The sequence below is a fragment of the Bos grunniens genome, chromosome 10 (assembly GCF_055505025.1).
Source record: "Bos grunniens cultivar Pamir isolate PY7600 chromosome 10, Bosgru_T2T1.0, whole genome shotgun sequence".
NCBI classification, from domain to species: domain Eukaryota; kingdom Metazoa; phylum Chordata; class Mammalia; order Artiodactyla; family Bovidae; genus Bos; species Bos grunniens.
Genome location: NC_141174.1, coordinates 59713301 through 59730791, shown reverse-complemented (window position 1 = coordinate 59730791; position 17491 = coordinate 59713301). Strand labels below are relative to the sequence as shown.

Sequence of the window (17491 nt, the reverse complement as noted above, 5' to 3'; positions counted from 1 at the left end):
CACTTGCACAGCATCATCTTTCAGGATTTGAAATAGCTCAACTGGAATTCCATCACCTCCACTAGCTTTGTTCGTAGTGATGCTTTCTAAGGCCCACTTGACTTCACATTCCAAGATGTCTGTCTCTAGGTGAGTGATATAAGGCCACCCAATTAGGGGAGCATGGGGTGGCATAAAGTTGGTCACCACTGAACACACATGCCAGTATTACATAATTCCTGGTTCAAGGGTCTTTCTACTATATCACACTGGATTTTCTATATTATAGTCAGGTACAGCAAAGGATATTTTTAATTTATAAAAATTTTGGATGTTACAAAATACCAATTCATGACTCATCAGTGTCAAAGGCTGTGCACTATGGCCCTCCTATTTTTACTAACTTAAGAGTAATTTTCCTCTCAAAGTCCAGTAGGTCCATTGATCTCAAAATGTAAGACAAAAAGACCACAGCCCTGGCCCCTTACAGTGGAAGATGAACTAAGTGCTGAACAGCCAAGTAATGCTGAGGACATAGACACCCCTGTCTCTGACGATTAGGTGGAACTTGCTCTTCTCTGCTCCTTCCTTCTGCTGCTGGCCACGTGTGAGAGTCTTTCTGGCCAGGCTGCACTGACTGAGACTGTGGTGCCCTTAGCTCATGCGTCTGAGGGTGAACACCCTAAACCAAAGCCTCCTGGACTCCCATCCGTTGGTGATAACAGGTTAGCATCCCCCTCTGCCCCCCTCTGTGAGACGTAATCCACATCCCTCTTTGAATGTGTTTGCTCGTGGATAAAATGGCAGCATTCACTCTAGCCCTGCAGTCATACAGTCTATGACTTACGGGATTGTTACGTCGATAACAGTTCAAACCAGTCCATCCTAAAGGAAATTGGTCCTGAATATTCATTGGAACGACTGATGCTGACGCTGAAATTCCAATGCTTTGGCCACCTGCCACAAAGAACTGACCCAGTAGAAAACACCCTGATGCTGGGAAAGACTGAAGGTGGGAGGAGAAGGGGACGACAGAGGATGAGATGGCTGGATGGCATCACCGACTCGATGGACTGAGTTTGAGCAAGCTCCGGGAGTTGGTGATGGACAGGGAAGCCTAGCGTGCTGCAGTCCATGGGGTCGCAAAGAGTTGGACATGACTGACTGAACTGAACCATGTTAATAAAGGGGAAAGAAGGGGTGAACCCAGGTGGCCTCTTGATATACGGCATTTAAGTCCTGATCCTTCTTTCTCTGCCTCTCTCTAGCCAAGCCAGGCAGGCTGTAGGAGTGGAGTCACATACTTGAGTGGGTAGGAGAATGTTTGAGTGAAAAGAAAGGCATGATCCCCAGAAACAACTGGAAGGGCCGGGGAGTGACAGGCAAAAGTCAGAAAAAGCAGAGATGCTCAGGAACAAAGAAGGAATGACTCAGCCTCATATGAGATAAAACACTCTTAAGGCACAGGCTCAACCCTAGATTTTATCCTTCCAGATCAAATGTTCGGGAAGTCACATCCATGCTGGAGGAAATGCTGTCAGTAAGTACTTTGATGCTTTATTGCACTGACTTGGGGCACCTCTGTAACAAAGGTTTGCTGTGGTCCACCCAAAGAATGGGACACACAGTCAGCTATTAAAAACCCCTCTGGAAGACTTGTCCAAAGATGCCTCCTCCTGCCCAGCAGTGAGGCGCACGTATAAACCTGAAACCACTGACTGGAGTTGGACTTACAAACCTTTCTTTCAAACTCTTACCAAGCTCAACCAGACTCTGTCTACCTCCTCATCCTATGATTCAGATCCCAAGATGGTACAGTTCTACAGGGAACCCTCCACATTTGTGGTCTGTTTATTTATTATGACAATTTTCTGGCAGGTATCAAGAACAGGTTTTGAAGAAAGAGCAGCAAAAGGACGAGAATCGGGGCAGCCTATTCCAAACTGACATAAACACCCTTTATGGGCAAAGAGAACACTGAGTTTAAGTGTATGTTACCTATGCTCGCATGAACAACAATAGATGGGGTGATGTCACGATAGCTCTAGTTAGGGTCCCTAGATCTTACACTATTTTTATCAAGATGACAACCTTAAACAAGTAAAACTACTAACAAAATGTGAGACCCCGTAAGAACAAAAGTCCAGGTTCCAGCACTGGGTGACCTACAGAAATTCTATTTTTAGTCTGGAAAACCTCTAGGATGCAATAAACTCCCTCCCAGGCTCGCTAGGGGCTTGAAGAGAGCTCTGGCAAGCGTCAGAATTAACAATAACCTTAATAAAAAGGGGGAGACTCAATCCAAACCCGAAACACTGCTAACCGCAGAGTTCATACATATGACACAAATCTGGAGCATTTCAGAAGGTCTGATGACCTGGATCACCAGTGAGGATAAGACAAGAGTTCCCACCTGTGCTTCCAAGTAGGTCACACTGAATGACTGCTTGTAGCAACAAAATGTTAGTGATCTCTCCTCACTCTCAAAACTGGACTATATTTTTAGTGTTCTCTTTCAGGTTTATTGAGGTCTAATTTACACAGAGTAAGTTTCACCTGTTTAGAGAGCAATTCTGTGGGTTAGAAAAAAACTTACAAAATTTGTGGCCACCATCACAATCAAGATATAAAAATGGTTTCATCACCCCCAAAATTCCCCTGTGTGCCCCTTTATAATCAACCTCTAACCCTAGCTTCTAATTAAAAAAAAAAACAGACTGTATTATAATTTAAATTTCAACACTGTTTAGACTTCGCCTTAACTATTACAAGACATTACCCCCAGCACACACACTCCTAGATTTGAACATTCTCAAATTATGATGTGTCTTATAATCAATGGCATTTTACCATTATAACTGAGAAAAAAAAATTTTTAGGAGTATATAAAATAATGATGTGCCTTAAGAAAATCAATGAAGTATAATATTAAGTTTTCACTGAATACTTACTGTGTGCTAAGCATCCTACTGGGCACTAAAAGTACAAATATGAACAACATGGACCATAAAGAACGATCACTCAAGAGGAGAGAGAAAAACAGTTATAATGTGGTCCTGTCTGTAACACAGGGCTATCCACTCATGGGGACTAAATAAAATTACCCACCCTTCTTTCAGACAAAATTCTGCCCCAGTTCATATTGTTTCATGTTCACAGGCAATGAGGAGGGAAGAAGGACCATTCAGTTCCACTCTGCTCATTCCAGGAATGAGTTACCGCCACACCATCTGACAGATCTGGGAACAATCCAGTGATTTCTTCCCTAATTCGCTGCTGTGGTAGAGGAGGCTCTTCCTAGTGTGCGACAGCTGCACGCCTTTTATGACCACGTCAAAAGACAAGTCACTCCAAATAGCCGCTCAATCTGGGGGAGGCAGATACTCTGAAGCTTTCACACACATGCCTCAAAGTCCCCAGATTCTCCCCTGGACACATTTTAAAGCAGAAGGAAGAGAAGAAAAGTTAGCGTCCTTACCTGGTTCTTGAAAGTGCTCTTCATTTGATAGCGTTCTAGACAAGATAAGTATTAATGCTTCTTTAAACTGGTCAAAATGCACCTGAAAATAAACAATTCAAAATCAATTAAAAATCTTTTCCATAGCCTTAAGGAAGCAAACCCATGTACAAGGTTCCAGAACCATTTGTTAGCATCCTGACAGCCTTGAAGGGAGTCCTAGAACCTGTTTTTGTTCCCGCTTCTTCTTTTCTTTAAAGCACTCAAGGGAAAATGGGATGATCATTTTACACACCAGCGTCACCAACACCAATATCAACGTTTGTTCAACCCTGAGGGGGAAAATTGCACCGCAAAATCCTCTTTATAAACTCAGAAGAAGGTAGGTTTTGAACTCAGTTCCTTTTATTTTTCTGAACAAGACCAGAAGAGAAAGATGTTAGGTTAGACACTAGAAAAAATTTTCCAAGTAAATGACCCTTTTTAACAATGTGCCAAAAACGCTTTCATCTCTTAAGATATTCTACAAGAGAGTAAACTACCTTTCAAGGATGACTTGAAATACAGTCTTGCCTCAGGCAAGTAGATGATATTTATCTCCCAAGGCCCCTAATTCTATATACAAGTAGAAATCAATAGCATACACATAGGATAAAAGAACCTTGGGAAGCATGCTCCCGAATTCTTAAAAATACAATTACCTTGACTGAAGTAGGACGGAACCTGAGTTTTACTCAAGTAAATACTCAGAATTGGTTATTGAAGCTTTACCTAGTGTTTTGTGAGCACAATTTTGCAAATACCCTTATCAGTTTCCTTGGCACATAAGGGAGAGCCCCTCTTCTCTCGGTGTGGTCCACAAAGGGGACTGCTGGTATCATTCGGAACTTTCATTATTAAAAAGAAAAAAGGGGGGAGGTTTGAACAATGCTTGAAAAAAAAAACAAACTCAGAACTGGGATATTAAAGGAGTAAAATGGTTTTCTTTATAGCCAAATATATTATTCTATAACTTAAATTCACATGATCTCACCATGGGGCAGAAGCAAGAGATGGTATTTCTTCTCACCATAATTATAGTTTAATAACATGGTACCTATTTATACAGAAGCCCATATGTAAATACAAAGTTGATAAATTCATAATGTGTGCTGCTGTGGGTCTCTTTGGGACATCATTACAAAACATTGCCTAGGAGTTTAAATATAGGTGACAGATAAAAACCACTTCTGAATTAAATGTGGGAAAGCGGCAAACCTCATTAGTTATCTAAACAATAAAGGAAACAAATCATATGTCTTATTCATGCAAATCAATGCAAAGGAGAGGAATCCACTGAGATTCATGTGTCATAAAACTGTATATGCTTGCAATTCACCACACTCCCCCAAAGGACATGTGATTTCTCTACCACATTCATTTTGATTACTTGAAATTGCTTTCTAAATCATATTCCTTTAGACCACACAGACTAAAAGTCGGCATATTTATGGAGCCAGAGCAGAAGTCCATTAAGGAAGGGCGGGCATCTGCTAAGGAGCCAGTGAAGGATTAAAAGATCATAGAATTATAAACTGTGCTCATTAGGTTTCATAGCTGACAAATCACAGAAATACCGGGGAGAGGAAAGAGGGCCAGCTTTTGCCAGTGGCAGCTGTGCTTCAGGCACTGAGGCATCCAGCCTCGGTTAGCCAGGGGCAAGACCATCTTCCCAACCGGCCAGCTCACAGACATCTCATGCCCAAGCCCCTCCTACTCAGGGCATCTCCCACACTGGCATCTACTACTTCCTACCAGGATCATGCCTTCCTCTCAGGGTAGGCAGGAGAAGGGTGAGGAGCGAAGGCTCTATATGCTGGAGCCAGCTGGCCAGAGGTTCTGACTCTGGCTCAGCCACTCACCTGCTTCTGTGAAATGGCTCAATTACTAAACCTCTCCAAGCTTTAATCTGCTCCTCTTGAAAAGTGGGGCTATGGAACAACTAATTTTTATGATTCATTCAGCATATTTATTGGGCCACTGCTATGTGCCAGGCCCTATCCTAGGCCCTGGTGATAGAGCCTCCATATTCTCAGGAATGGTCACAGGGAGTCAGGCAGGTACTTTGCCAAAAGCATTGCATGTATTTTATGTTATGTTTGCTACCACCTCCCTCATAACAGCTTTAGGGAGACAAAATGAGAGTTACATAAAGTGGCTCAAACTTCCTAGCACTTGTGCAGTTCAGTTCAGTCACTTAGTCGTGTCCAACTCTTTGCAACCCCATGGACTGCAGCACACCAGGCTTCACTGTCCATCACCAACTTCCAGAGCTTGCTAGGTACTCAGTAAGCTAGCCACTACCAATAGGCAGTAATGGGGTGACTATTTTCACCACTTTCACAGAGAAATGGCCAAGCAAAGTGACTGACCATGAGAGTGACCCAGCCAACCAAGTGTAGGGTGAGGTGAGAGCAGGAGATCTGGGAGCCTGCCTCCCCCAGGATCTATGCAGCTGCCCAGCACCAGAAAAGCAGATCTGGTCTGCTGTGTTCGGGGACCCCAACTCCTTGATTCTACTCTCTCTTAGGGAATCAGTAGGCATGACCGAATGAAACTGGAGTCCCTCGTTGCCACAGTTAGTTAATGAGCTGAAGAGAAGGAGGCTCCTGTTTCAAAAGGGTGGTTCCTGATTTGAGACTTTCACATCCTTTATACCTGATTCTGTGGGCCTCCGCTGGGTCTTCTCAAGGTGGCAGTTTTGATAGAAGTCATTGGAAAGAACCCTTCAGAATTTTGTCCTAATATAGTTCAACCCAGTGAGGACTAGCCAATCAGATGACTCAGGGGTCTCTGTATCTCAAATTTACTCCCCCAACCCCCACTGCTAAATGGGAAAGAGATTCAGTTACTAGAAAGTTATATTAATGCAAGTCCTGGGGGCACTATTGTAGGTTCATTCTCTCCTGGACATTTAGCCAGCTGACTCTCACAATATCCAGGACAGACAGGCCCCTATAAGTGTGTTATTAGTCTGTTTGACAGTGTCCCATAAGTCCCTTCTGTTCTCTATGCCTGTTTTTTGCTCCTGCGATTAGATGAATTTTACTGCCCTATCTCAAGGCAGGCATCCTTCCGCTAAATTGAAAGGAGAGAGGCTCAGAGAAGGCATGTCCTATCCCAAGGCTGCTCGTCTTGAAGTGACAGAGTACCAGGAGAACTCAGGCCTTCTGCCTGGACTCATCAAAGTCCAGCCCCTGCCCGTCCCAGCGCCCCCTTCACTCCTGGTCTGACCTCTCAGGGAGATCCCTCTGTTGGTCCAGGTCACATCCTCAACTTTACACAATGTCACTAGGTGTAGAGCCGGACACTGAGGCTTCAGGACATGAAGCCTGTCCTTAAGGACAGGAAGGCAAGAGTATACATAACCTCTGCCCTCAAGTGGTTTACCAGCTACAGTCCAGATTCTAGAGGGTGGGAGGGGGGACGAGGGAAGAAAGTCGATTAGCAACTACAAGGCTGAAACTGGCAAACGTTTTGAAACACAAAAAAATGAAAAGAAAAAATAATTCCACTGTATGTGCGTGATTTTATATATATATATATAAATATATATATTATCTATCTATCTCACAACTTCTTTATCCATGGACATCTAGGTTACTTCCATGTCCTGGCTATCGTAAACAGTGCTGCAGTGAACACTGGGGTACACGTGTCTTCTTGAATTACGGTTTTCTCAGGGTATATGCCCAGTGGTGAGATTGCTGGGTCATACAGTAGTTTTATTCCTAGTTTTTTAAGGGATCTCCAGCCATAATCATGGCTGTTATCAACTTACATCCCCATCCAGAGTGCAAAAGTGTTCCCTTTTTATTCAACCATAAAAAGGAACAAATGTGAATCAGTTGAACTGAGGTGGATGAACCTAGAGCCTATTATACAGAATGAAGTTAGAAAGAGAAAAACAAATATCATATATTAACACACATATGTGGAATCTAGAAAAATGGTACCGATGAACCTATTTGCAGGGCAGGAATAGAGATGCAGATGTAGAGAACAGACTTGTAGACATAGTTGGGGGGGCAAGAGGCTGGGACGAATTGAGAAAGCAACATTGGCATATATACTGTGTAAAATGGCTAGCGTGAAGCTGCTATACCACACTAGGAGCCCAGCCTGGCACCCTGTGATGACCTAGATATGTGGGATGGAAGGGTAGAGGGAGGCTCAAGAGGAAGCGGATAGACACATAGCTATGACTGATTCATGTTGCTGTATGGCAGAAACCAACACAACACTGTAAAGCAATTATCCTCCAGCTAAAAAAACAAACAAATAAACAATCAGCAGCTCTTAAAAAAAAAAAAAAGCTGGTAGGGGGCTCTGATAAAAGAGTAGGTCCTAGTAGGCCAACAGGGAAAAGAAGGACAGTTTTTTGACATCTGACTTCTCCAAGATATTCACAGGCAGAATTTAAAAGTTTCCAAAATGGACTTAGGATGTATTAAATCAGCTACATTTTAGAAGGAAAAAAGTTTATAAAAGACTAAACATGATTATTAACTCAGGGGTTCTTCATAATCCAACATGGTCTACCTGGATAACCTCTTCTTCCTCCACAAGAAGAACCTACAGATCTAAAACAAGTCCCTGGCAGGCTGATCAAACAACTGGAACAGCTGTAAGTCTTAAATTGATCTTTATTTTCCTTCTTGTGAGGACAGAGACATTGGACCCTCTGCCTTAAACAGCAGTAAATTCCACATCTTTCAAGAGAATTCTCTAATAGAGGCAGGTGACTGCTATTTTTCATCTGCGCTCATGATTACTGATGGGGTGGAAAAGCCCCTCCGGGCACAACTCAGAACCAAAAAACGTGAATAAACGCCCTCTATTGTGAAGAAATGCGCATCCAAGGGCTCACTCAGTTCAGTCCCTGAAATTTTTAAGTACCATTTTTATCCTCCCAGGGAGCTTTACTATTGTGTTCTGTTAAAATTTAGAAGTCTTCAGAAATATTCAATGTAATTCAATCTCACACGGTAACCAGCTTTGGTAGCCATGCATACCTTGGTAGGTACCCCCTCATTTGAATAATAACTGCTGCCATTCATTTTATAAGCATCCCTATGCCTTGTATGCCTCAAAGGGCAGTTTGCGGCAATGGGAAAATTACCTGACTGACTAAAAACACCATGACATTCAAACTAAATTAACAGGAAGACTAGTCAAGTCTGATATTTTCTGTCATGTGTCACCAATGCTTAATAGAAATTTACTTCATCTTTCTTCCTCCCCAAATTTCATAGGAATGCTTTTTGAGAAACACAATTTGCCTCTCTGAAAAAAAGAATTTAAGCATGGCATAATAAACAGATGCTATTTCAAACCACACACACAAAACCCTGCAACAGGAAACAGAAGGAGGAACTTAAATTGCATGAAATCGTCTCGTGCAATCATGGAGACCAGATGCACACAGGGTTCCCCATGTGAGCAGGCAGCACTTCAAACAGACCCGAGATGAGAGGGCTTAAGCCAGATTCAACATAGTTCACTTACTGGACCAAAGGCCTACGTAACTCTCATCACACGTAGGAGATTTGCATCTATTAATACGAGGAGGAATCAAAGAAAGGACTCTCAAAACGTTAAATGTTAGCTGAAATGGGTATAGAAATACGGACTCACCAGAAGGTTGATGTAGAGGAAAAAACCATTGACAACATTATGCAAAGAGAAATGACACAGAAGAACAGAGAGACCTGGTTTCGTAATGAAAGATTCAGTTACAAAATATTTTCTCCTAAATACAGCATTTGGGTTATTGCAGCTTAAAAGTCATTTACTGAAAACAACGTGGACAGAGGCCAAGGCCATTTTCAAAGGTGGGTTTGTAAAACCTAAAGCAACCATATAAAGTTGTACTCCAAGACAGTTCCAAGGAGTTCTGCCTACAGATGGAAATAGATACAAGCCACCGCCACTCAAGAGAGTTGCTAGCGATTCCATTCTCCACTTGAATGAGCTTTCTCAGAAAACCATTCCTGGGAAATCATCATATATTAAAAACCTACTCTCAGTGTGTAAGGGATAGAGGAGGAGAGTGTACAGAGAGACACAGGACACAGTAGTTATCTACTTGCCTGGCTCCAAAATCAGCTTCTGACACACACAATCTAAGGCAACTTCATCACAATCTAATAAGGAGGATATTATTTTTTCCATTATACAGATGAAGAAACTGAGGCTCAAAGTATTTAAGATAACAGGTATACATGGCTAAAAAGCAGCAGGAATCAGTACCTGAATTCAGGTCTGATTCAAAGACTGCTTCTACAGCATATGGTCTCCATGTGGTAGGTGTGAGGGTGAGGGGTGGGAGGTGGAGGTCATGAGAGGTGGAAGGTGAGTGGTGAGGGGTGGGAGGTGGCGGGTGAGGGCAAGTTGCAGGGGATGGAGAATGAGATCCATATCTGTATATGTGCAGTCTGAGGAGAGATGTATTCAAACTCAGGGACTGGAAAATCTGGGTTCCCATCTCAGCGCTGCTTCAAATGAGTTGCCTGACCTTGGACAAGTCATCATCTTTTTTCCAAGTTCTGGGTTCTAGGTTTCTCTGTCATACAGATGGACACTGAAGTGTAAAATCTGTGCTGGACACTGAAGAACTTTCAGTCCCCTCCATCCAAACAAGAAGCTACTCATAAAAGTATAAATGGAATACTGTAGAAACCTAATGACCATTCCAGATCATATCACTATTTTCTCTGGTGAGACTGACGGCCATTACTGAAATAGAGTAGGTAGGAAAGAACAGCTCTTCAGCACTTGCTCCTGCCTTTTGTTGAGAATGGAAGGTCCTTCCAACGGGCTTCCCTTTGCTCTTACTTTATCAGATTACTGCCTTGCGAGGGTCACAGTACGCAATACCAAAGGCTATTTTGCAGTGAGGTTGATAAGAAAGTATTAATAAAGAAAAGTAGCAAGTCTTGTAATCTCTTAATCAAGTCGTCTTGTCTATAAATGTGAATTATAGATCCTTAGGAGTTCAAATCAACCCCAGATGACATGGTTGTAAAGGAATGGAGTGATGGTTTACATAAAGTCGCAAGACCAAAATAGAACCAGAAAATATCCCTCAGAAGTACAAATTATCACCACCAGAAAGTACTGTCGTACTTCTGATCCACTTTTCAAATGGTTAAAATGTGTATTGTTCCTGCTGTTCACTCACTAAGTTGCGTCTGACTTTTTGCAACCCCGTGGACTGCAGCATGCCAAGCTCCTCCATCCTTCACTATCTCCTGGAGTTTGCTCAAATTCATGTCTGTTGAGTCGATGATGCTATCTAACCATCTCATCCTCTGCCGCCCCAGTGAAAGAAATCTTAAAAAGCTCAATGAAGCAAACCAGCAGATCAACATATAAAATTAAACATGATGTTTATAAAAGAACTCCAGGCACTTGAAAATGAAAAGTGGGGAAACTGGGTGGAATTATACATTTGTACAGTTATCAAATTTTAATACAAAAGTTCCAAAGTGCCTTTGATGACCAAAGTCCACATACGTCTGGCATTCTTTGGAGACCAGGGGTAAGTTCTGCTGCCATATGGTTTGTTCTGATTCTAGAGTGTCAAGGGTGTGAGATGCTAATTCTTTATCATCCACATTCATATTAAAGAGGACATCAGGGAAACTCAGGAGGCAGCTTGGTCTTAAAGTTAAAATGTTCCATGAGGAAAAGAAAATGTATTTTTAAAACTGGAACTAACTAAAGGCTTCAACAAAAGCAAGGTAAATTATCATCTTTATGTTCTGATTTCTAATAAAGGAGGAGAGAGGTATGTGGAAACTCTTCATTTAAAAGACAATAAACAGGAAGTACCTACAACTGGAATCAACTGCTTGGATGAAAACCTGGTTAATAAGTGAGCTAATATGGTTCTCTTTCTTAAATGTTTGTAGCACTTACTCCCAGTACTATTCACCTACTAGGAATGTTACCTAATCAGTCCGTAATTTCCTCAGTATCTTGAGGAATCCCTTGTCTTGGGGTCTGACCCGCCTGACAGGTGCTTACCTGATAACACAGATACAAGCAGAGCTCTTTTGATAATCTAGTAGGAAATGCCTACCAGCAACGTCCTCTTTCCTTTAAATCAGGGTTCCACAATCTCTGGGCATTTCAAACACTTACAAGATAACTACCAAGTGCGTGCACGCTAAATTGCTTCAGTCATGGACGACTCTTTGTGACCTTACAGACCATAGCCTGTCAGGCTCCTCTGTCCATGGGATTCTCCAGGCAAGAATACTGGAGTGGGTCGCCATTTCCTCCTGCTGGGGATATTCCCAACCCAGGGACTGAACCTACGTCTCTTGGGTCTCCTGGATTGGCAGGCAGATTCTCTACCACAAGCGCCACCTGTGAAGCCCACCCACCGTGGTCAGGGGAACAAGACTTCAAGTTATAAAGCAAGAGCAAAGAGGGCAATCTGAGGGCCAATTAATAAAGTATATAGAAATGGCAAGTTGATTTAAGTTAGTTTCCTTAATAACGGTCAAAAGAAACATTAGGCTTAAAAAAAAAAAAGAACAAGAAGTTACAAAAGATGGATCTTAAGATAAAAAATAAACAGATAATATTCATATTCTTAGGTGAGGAGGGAAATGTTTTTACCATATTTCTTTTTCAAGAAAAAAGATTAAATCAGCCTAATACCAAAGGAGGTACAACTTATTTGTTTTGTTTTGTTTAAAAATTATACTTGGAATTCTCTGGCGATTCAGTGGGGAGGACTCTGCACTTTCACGGTCAAGAGCCTGGGTTCAATCCCTGATCAGGATACTAAGATCCTGCAAGTCAGGCAGTGCAGCCAAAAAAAAGGAGTAAATGCGTCAGTTCTTTAAAAAAGAAATTATATTTGTTATGATATAAAAGACAAAACTAAAACCACGAGCATGCAGGAAGCTGGATATTAATGTACTCAAAAGCCAATTTAATGGAAAAGTTTACAATAAACATAAGTTGCACCCATACCAAAAGGCCATTAGAGTGCTGACATATGGGACACATACAATACACATTTGTCAAATTAATGAATAGAGGAATATATAGAGGTTTGTCATGCTATTATTCTTTCTCCTTTTTTATTAAGCCACACTGCTAACTCTGACATAGTTTTCTATAAATACCATCTAAAGAGAGGGAAGATGCTGGCATTAGAAACAATTATAATATTATAATTCTACAACTTACGATCTGTATTTAATATATCATGATGGTAGAACTTAGAATTCTCCAGTGAAGTCTAAGGAATTTTTTTCCTTACAATTTAAAATTGTAGACCATATAGAGTATCTTAACAGCATATGGCGCAGTTTATGTGATCATCTGAGAATAATTCAGTTTCATAAAAAATGCAAATTTAACAGTAGTGCATTAATTCATGCCAACTCTGCTCTCAAGACAACCACCAGGGACCTTCCCCATGAAATCAATATGCATACATCTATTTAACTTTTATCACTGGATAAGTAAATATCACACTATAGACCACTTAGGTATTCATTATTCACAGGCCAAGAGCAAATTTAAAAGTGGGTTGGTAGTGTCAAGTTGTTAACGAATCAATCAATAACTGGTCCACTGCTTTAGTCTGCCAAATGAGGGCAAAGATGCACAACATCTGGAGAGTGGGCTGTCAGTCTGCTGCCAAGGAGCAATCTGTTTACAGCAGAGGGTTCTGTGTTTCACTGGCTCTCAAGGAAACCTGAAGTCATATTCTGTCTTCTCTGGCTTTAAGAAGCATGATACTATCCCTCAGATACCAAAGAACTCAGATCCCTAAGAACCACAGTGGGAAATGAGATTCTGTTGGCTTCCAATAGTGTCTGAGATGGAGAAAAAAACAAGAAAATAGTTGAATGCCTTATACGATGAGGAGCAAGTGGTTTAATTCTCAAAGCTCCCATTTTGGTTGCTTTCAAAGCAAGATTTTTGCCTTTTTTTTTTTTTTTTTAGGGATCACATGTATTTATAAGCAGCTAATCCTCCCCCAAAGTTACCAAAAATGGTTTCACTTTTGCAAAAATCTAATCCTTTCTTTAAGTATGAGTCCTGTTAGATGCCACCTTCATGGTGCCAAGCCCCCCAAGAACATCATCCCCTGTACATTAACTTCAGGATGCTCACCACTCCTATTTCCCATCACAGAGAGCCAATACACTGCCCAGTGTCTGAGGTCACCCGCCCAATGTTTCAGTTAAGAGCGAAAATGAAATGAAGAAAAGGAAGTTTGGTCACTAGAATAAAGCTGAGCTTCACAGTTGCTTCCTCGATTTATACCATGTGATAAAAACAAACATCTACAAAGTGTCAGCAATGGCAGCAACAGAGCTCAAAAAGTACTGCCCATTTTTCCTTCTTACCCATTCAAAAAACCAATAGCAAGATTCAACACAAAGCCAAACAAATGATGCTTTCAATTTTAATTATGAGAATTGAAGACACTAGCAGGTCATGACATCCTTCCCACTAATAGCAAGAGGAAACCCTTTTCGGCTCTTACTCATCTCTGTGACCTGATCTACAGGGAGAACATGACTATTTGTTTTCATAGGTAAAACTTAACATCAGCACATATGCACAGCCCTGCTGGAAGCAAGTCATGCTGGGTTTTAAATGAATCTGCACAGTATTTATTTACCTTCCTGTCTTATTTCCTGGGTAAAAGGTTTAATTAATACTTTATTCTACAAACAGTCCTCACAAGAAAGAGCTTTATGTTTATACTTTATAAACATCCTAACAGTGAGCTGCTCTTCCTGGGACGGCAGTTTTCTCCCTGTAAGTTCCTTCACTTCAGTGGAAATCTCAGCCCCCTCCCTTGATGAGTGTGGAGTCCATAAAATGCACCACAAAGAGTTGGAAAACATCCTCGGTACCTTTTTCTCTTCTCATCTAAGATGCTCAGTGTACACTTTCGCTCCAGAGCACAAATTAAAGCAGGCCCTGGTCACCGCAGCAAACTGCACTGCTGTGTCGCTTCCATTCTATTCCCCACCTCCCGCCCCCCGCTGTTTATCAGGTTAACAGCTAAGAGCACACACGGCCTGAATGTTAGAAACAAGTTGCAGCGCCTGTGGTTTGCTCCACACCCCTTCCCCCCCACAGAAACCGCACCCACTTCCCACCGCCCGCCTCTCCGCGGGCCTTACCCGGCCCAGGAGGTTGTCCTGAAGCAGCGTCTCCTGCAGCACTGGGGCCACCTCCTCCAAGCTCAACATGTGGCAGAGGTCGGTGAGTTCCTCCTGTCCCAGGGACCCGGTGCCCGTCGTGTCAAAACTGTCAAACAGCTCCTTGAGTCGGGCCTCATGCTGGTCCTGCTCTGCCTCATCCATCCCATCGCCCGCAGCGCTCACCTGCACGGGACAGAGACAAGGCCTGATCATGGCAGTGCTGGAGTCCTGCCGCCCCTTACACGCTGCCCCCACACTTGCCAGTCCCTTGGGAATGCTGGGTGTGTCCTGGGCCCCTTGTTTTGGTCAATCGGGGCCTTGTGAGGGTCAGCGGGGGAGGGAGGTAACACTGCACACCTCCCAGTGAAGCCTCTGGGCCTCCAGGCCAGGCCAGGGGAGCTCCCGCACACACTCACACCAGGTGCATACCCACGAGGTTGGGTCCTGGCAGGGTCACCAGAAGGAAGGAGTCTCCTGGGCAGAAAGGCGTCTTTCTCTCCTGCGCAGCCTCAGGCAGGCAGCCAGTGTGTCAAACGCAAGACTGAGAGTGGTCAGGACTCAGAGAAGGTGAAAAGCCACTCCTGCCATCCAGTCCTTCCAAATGAAGTGACTGTTAGTGACAGCAGAGCTCCATGCGATACAGCAAGCTCCAGAAGACCTGCCAGATGTTGCCATCTGCCAAACTGTTTCTCTCCATCCAGCCTAGCTGCCCCTCTTTGTAGTCAGACCGGAGGGCTGCAGCAAAGAGGCACTGGGTGATCATGTCTGATACAAAACCGCCCCTGCTTACATGAGACCAAATGCCTCTTACATGAGTTCCTCAAAAATGGCAACTCAATTAACTTCACTGCAGCAATTACGTGAGGTGTGACCGGAAGAGTATTCCCTGAAGCTTGCTTTAGCCCCAGGGAGCTTTAGGTAAGGCCTAGTTGCCTAGAGAAAGAGGAAAACACCACTTCAGCCTTTTAGAAAGACAGTGAGATTCGAAAGAACCATAGACCGCAAGTGAATCATGCAGAATCTTAGGACCCTCTACAATCTAGACCATCTCACCTCTGTACTCCTGGTGAAGAGGTTTTCCATCTCTCTGACCCACCCCAATTCCAGCCTTTCCATTTTTCCATCTTTCACAGGATTCATGAAAACACAGAGTTATCGATAACTCTCAGAATCATTTTTGTTAAAATATATATCGTAAAATTCTAGGTCCCTTCCAGTTGAAGAAGGAAATTTGGTTTTTTGCTTGCATAATCACTTACTTCTATTGTGTTGGGATTTCCAGTGAAAGCCTGAAACATTTGCCTCTGAAGGTACCTTCACCATGACGCAATGGAAGCCAAACATGACAGACATAATACCCTTGAGAGGGTGACCTCAGCCATCTCAAAAACGACTTGTAGCATTAGCCCCTTGACTATAAAAAGCACCCTAAAAAAGTAAATAAATAAAAAAAAAGTATTTATCTTGCCAATATAATTTTTCTTGGGATAAAAAAGATAACACGGAATCCACTCTATTAGCAGAATTTTGAGTGTGTGGTACCGTATTGTTCACTATATATGCAGTTATCCAGCAGCTCTCTAGAACTTTTCCATCTTGCATGACGGAAACTCTGCACTCACTCCCCAGTAACCCTCTATGTCTACTCTGCTAGCCCGTGGCACACCAATATTCTACTTTTAAAAGCACACATTTAAGTAAAACAAGTCCTGGATCAGAAAACTGTAATTTAGAGGCGATGTTATAGGGCAGATCTTTACAATCACGGGGACCACACACATTAAGATGTTGTACACAGCCAGACCTGAAAATAAACAAGCCTTCCAGAACACATCAGTGCTGCTCTAGGCTGGGTTGCCTTCTTTCCTCAGACAACTGTTCAAAACATGACAAGCTAACATAGAGCGAACGACCATCCCAAGGGTCTCAGCAGAACTGAGTGAACTCAGAAGATGGATCAAACAGCTAGGCTGCTCATTAAAGGGATAGAGGTAATGTTCAGCTGCAGGCTCCTGGTCTCCAAGGTCTCCTCTCCTAATTATCAGTTTCTCTATTATGGTGCTGCTAGCTCTGGCTGCCTTCCCAGGGTTGGTCTGTTGGCTTAACTAATCACCACGTAAATGTTTACAAAATAACTTGAGAGTGTGACATAAACATCAAAACACCAGAAAGGAACAACCAAGGTGTTAGGCAAAGCTATAACCCACTCCAGTATTCTTGCCTGGAAAATCCCATGGACAGAGGAGCCTTGCGGACTACAGTCCATGGGGCTGCAAAAGAGCTGGACACAACTGAGCACAAAAGTTAGGAATTTAGACAATGCCAAGGCTTGGCTAATGAAATTCACTTAGCGTCTGCCCATCTCATCATCAACTAAGATCTGTTGAGAATCCCCAAGATGCTCTGGGATTTTCAAGGCTGTCATAGCTCTCAGACTTAGTCTCTGCGTTTTATAGTCCCCTGGGCTAGAATTTTAAAAAATGTATTTATTTTTAATTTTTTTGGACATCTTTTTTTATCCTAAGAAAAATTATATTGGCAAGATACACTTTTTTTTTTTAAAGGTGCTGCTTTCTATAGTCGAGGGGCTAGTTCCCGTGGCACATGGGGTCTCAGTTCCCCAAGCAGGGATTGAACCCAAGAGCCCTGCAGCGGAAGTGTGGAGTCTTAACCACTGAACTGCCAGGGAAGTCCCTAGGCTAGAATCTGATCAACTTCATAAAAGTTAGACTATTCTGCTTCTTCCTGATTTTGCATATTTTTTTAAAATGCAAAAGTGAAAGAACTCTAACACTTCCCCTTTTAAAAATTACTTTTAAGGGCT

At 42.6% G+C, this 17491-nt stretch overlaps 1 protein-coding gene across 29 annotated transcripts in view; it reads right to left on the bottom strand.

Moving 5' to 3' along the window:
- NIN (ninein) overlaps positions 1-17491 on the bottom strand; it is a 113924-nt gene that overhangs the window by 89639 nt on the left and 6794 nt on the right. For 28 of the 29 annotated variants that reach the window (XR_015134776.1, XR_015134771.1, XR_015134773.1 and 25 more), the window contains 2 exons: positions 14647-14850; positions 3458-3539 (listed from right to left, as the gene is read on the bottom strand). Coding sequence is in view for 20 of the 29 variants with exons in the window: in XM_086321562.1 (XP_086177688.1) it covers positions 3458-3539; positions 14647-14829 (265 nt within the window). In the remaining 9 variants the exon portion in view is untranslated. Of the gene's footprint in view, positions 1-3457; positions 3540-14646; positions 14851-15096; positions 15211-17491 lie in introns of those variants that run through there. The other variant, XM_086321564.1, reaches the window with a different exon arrangement.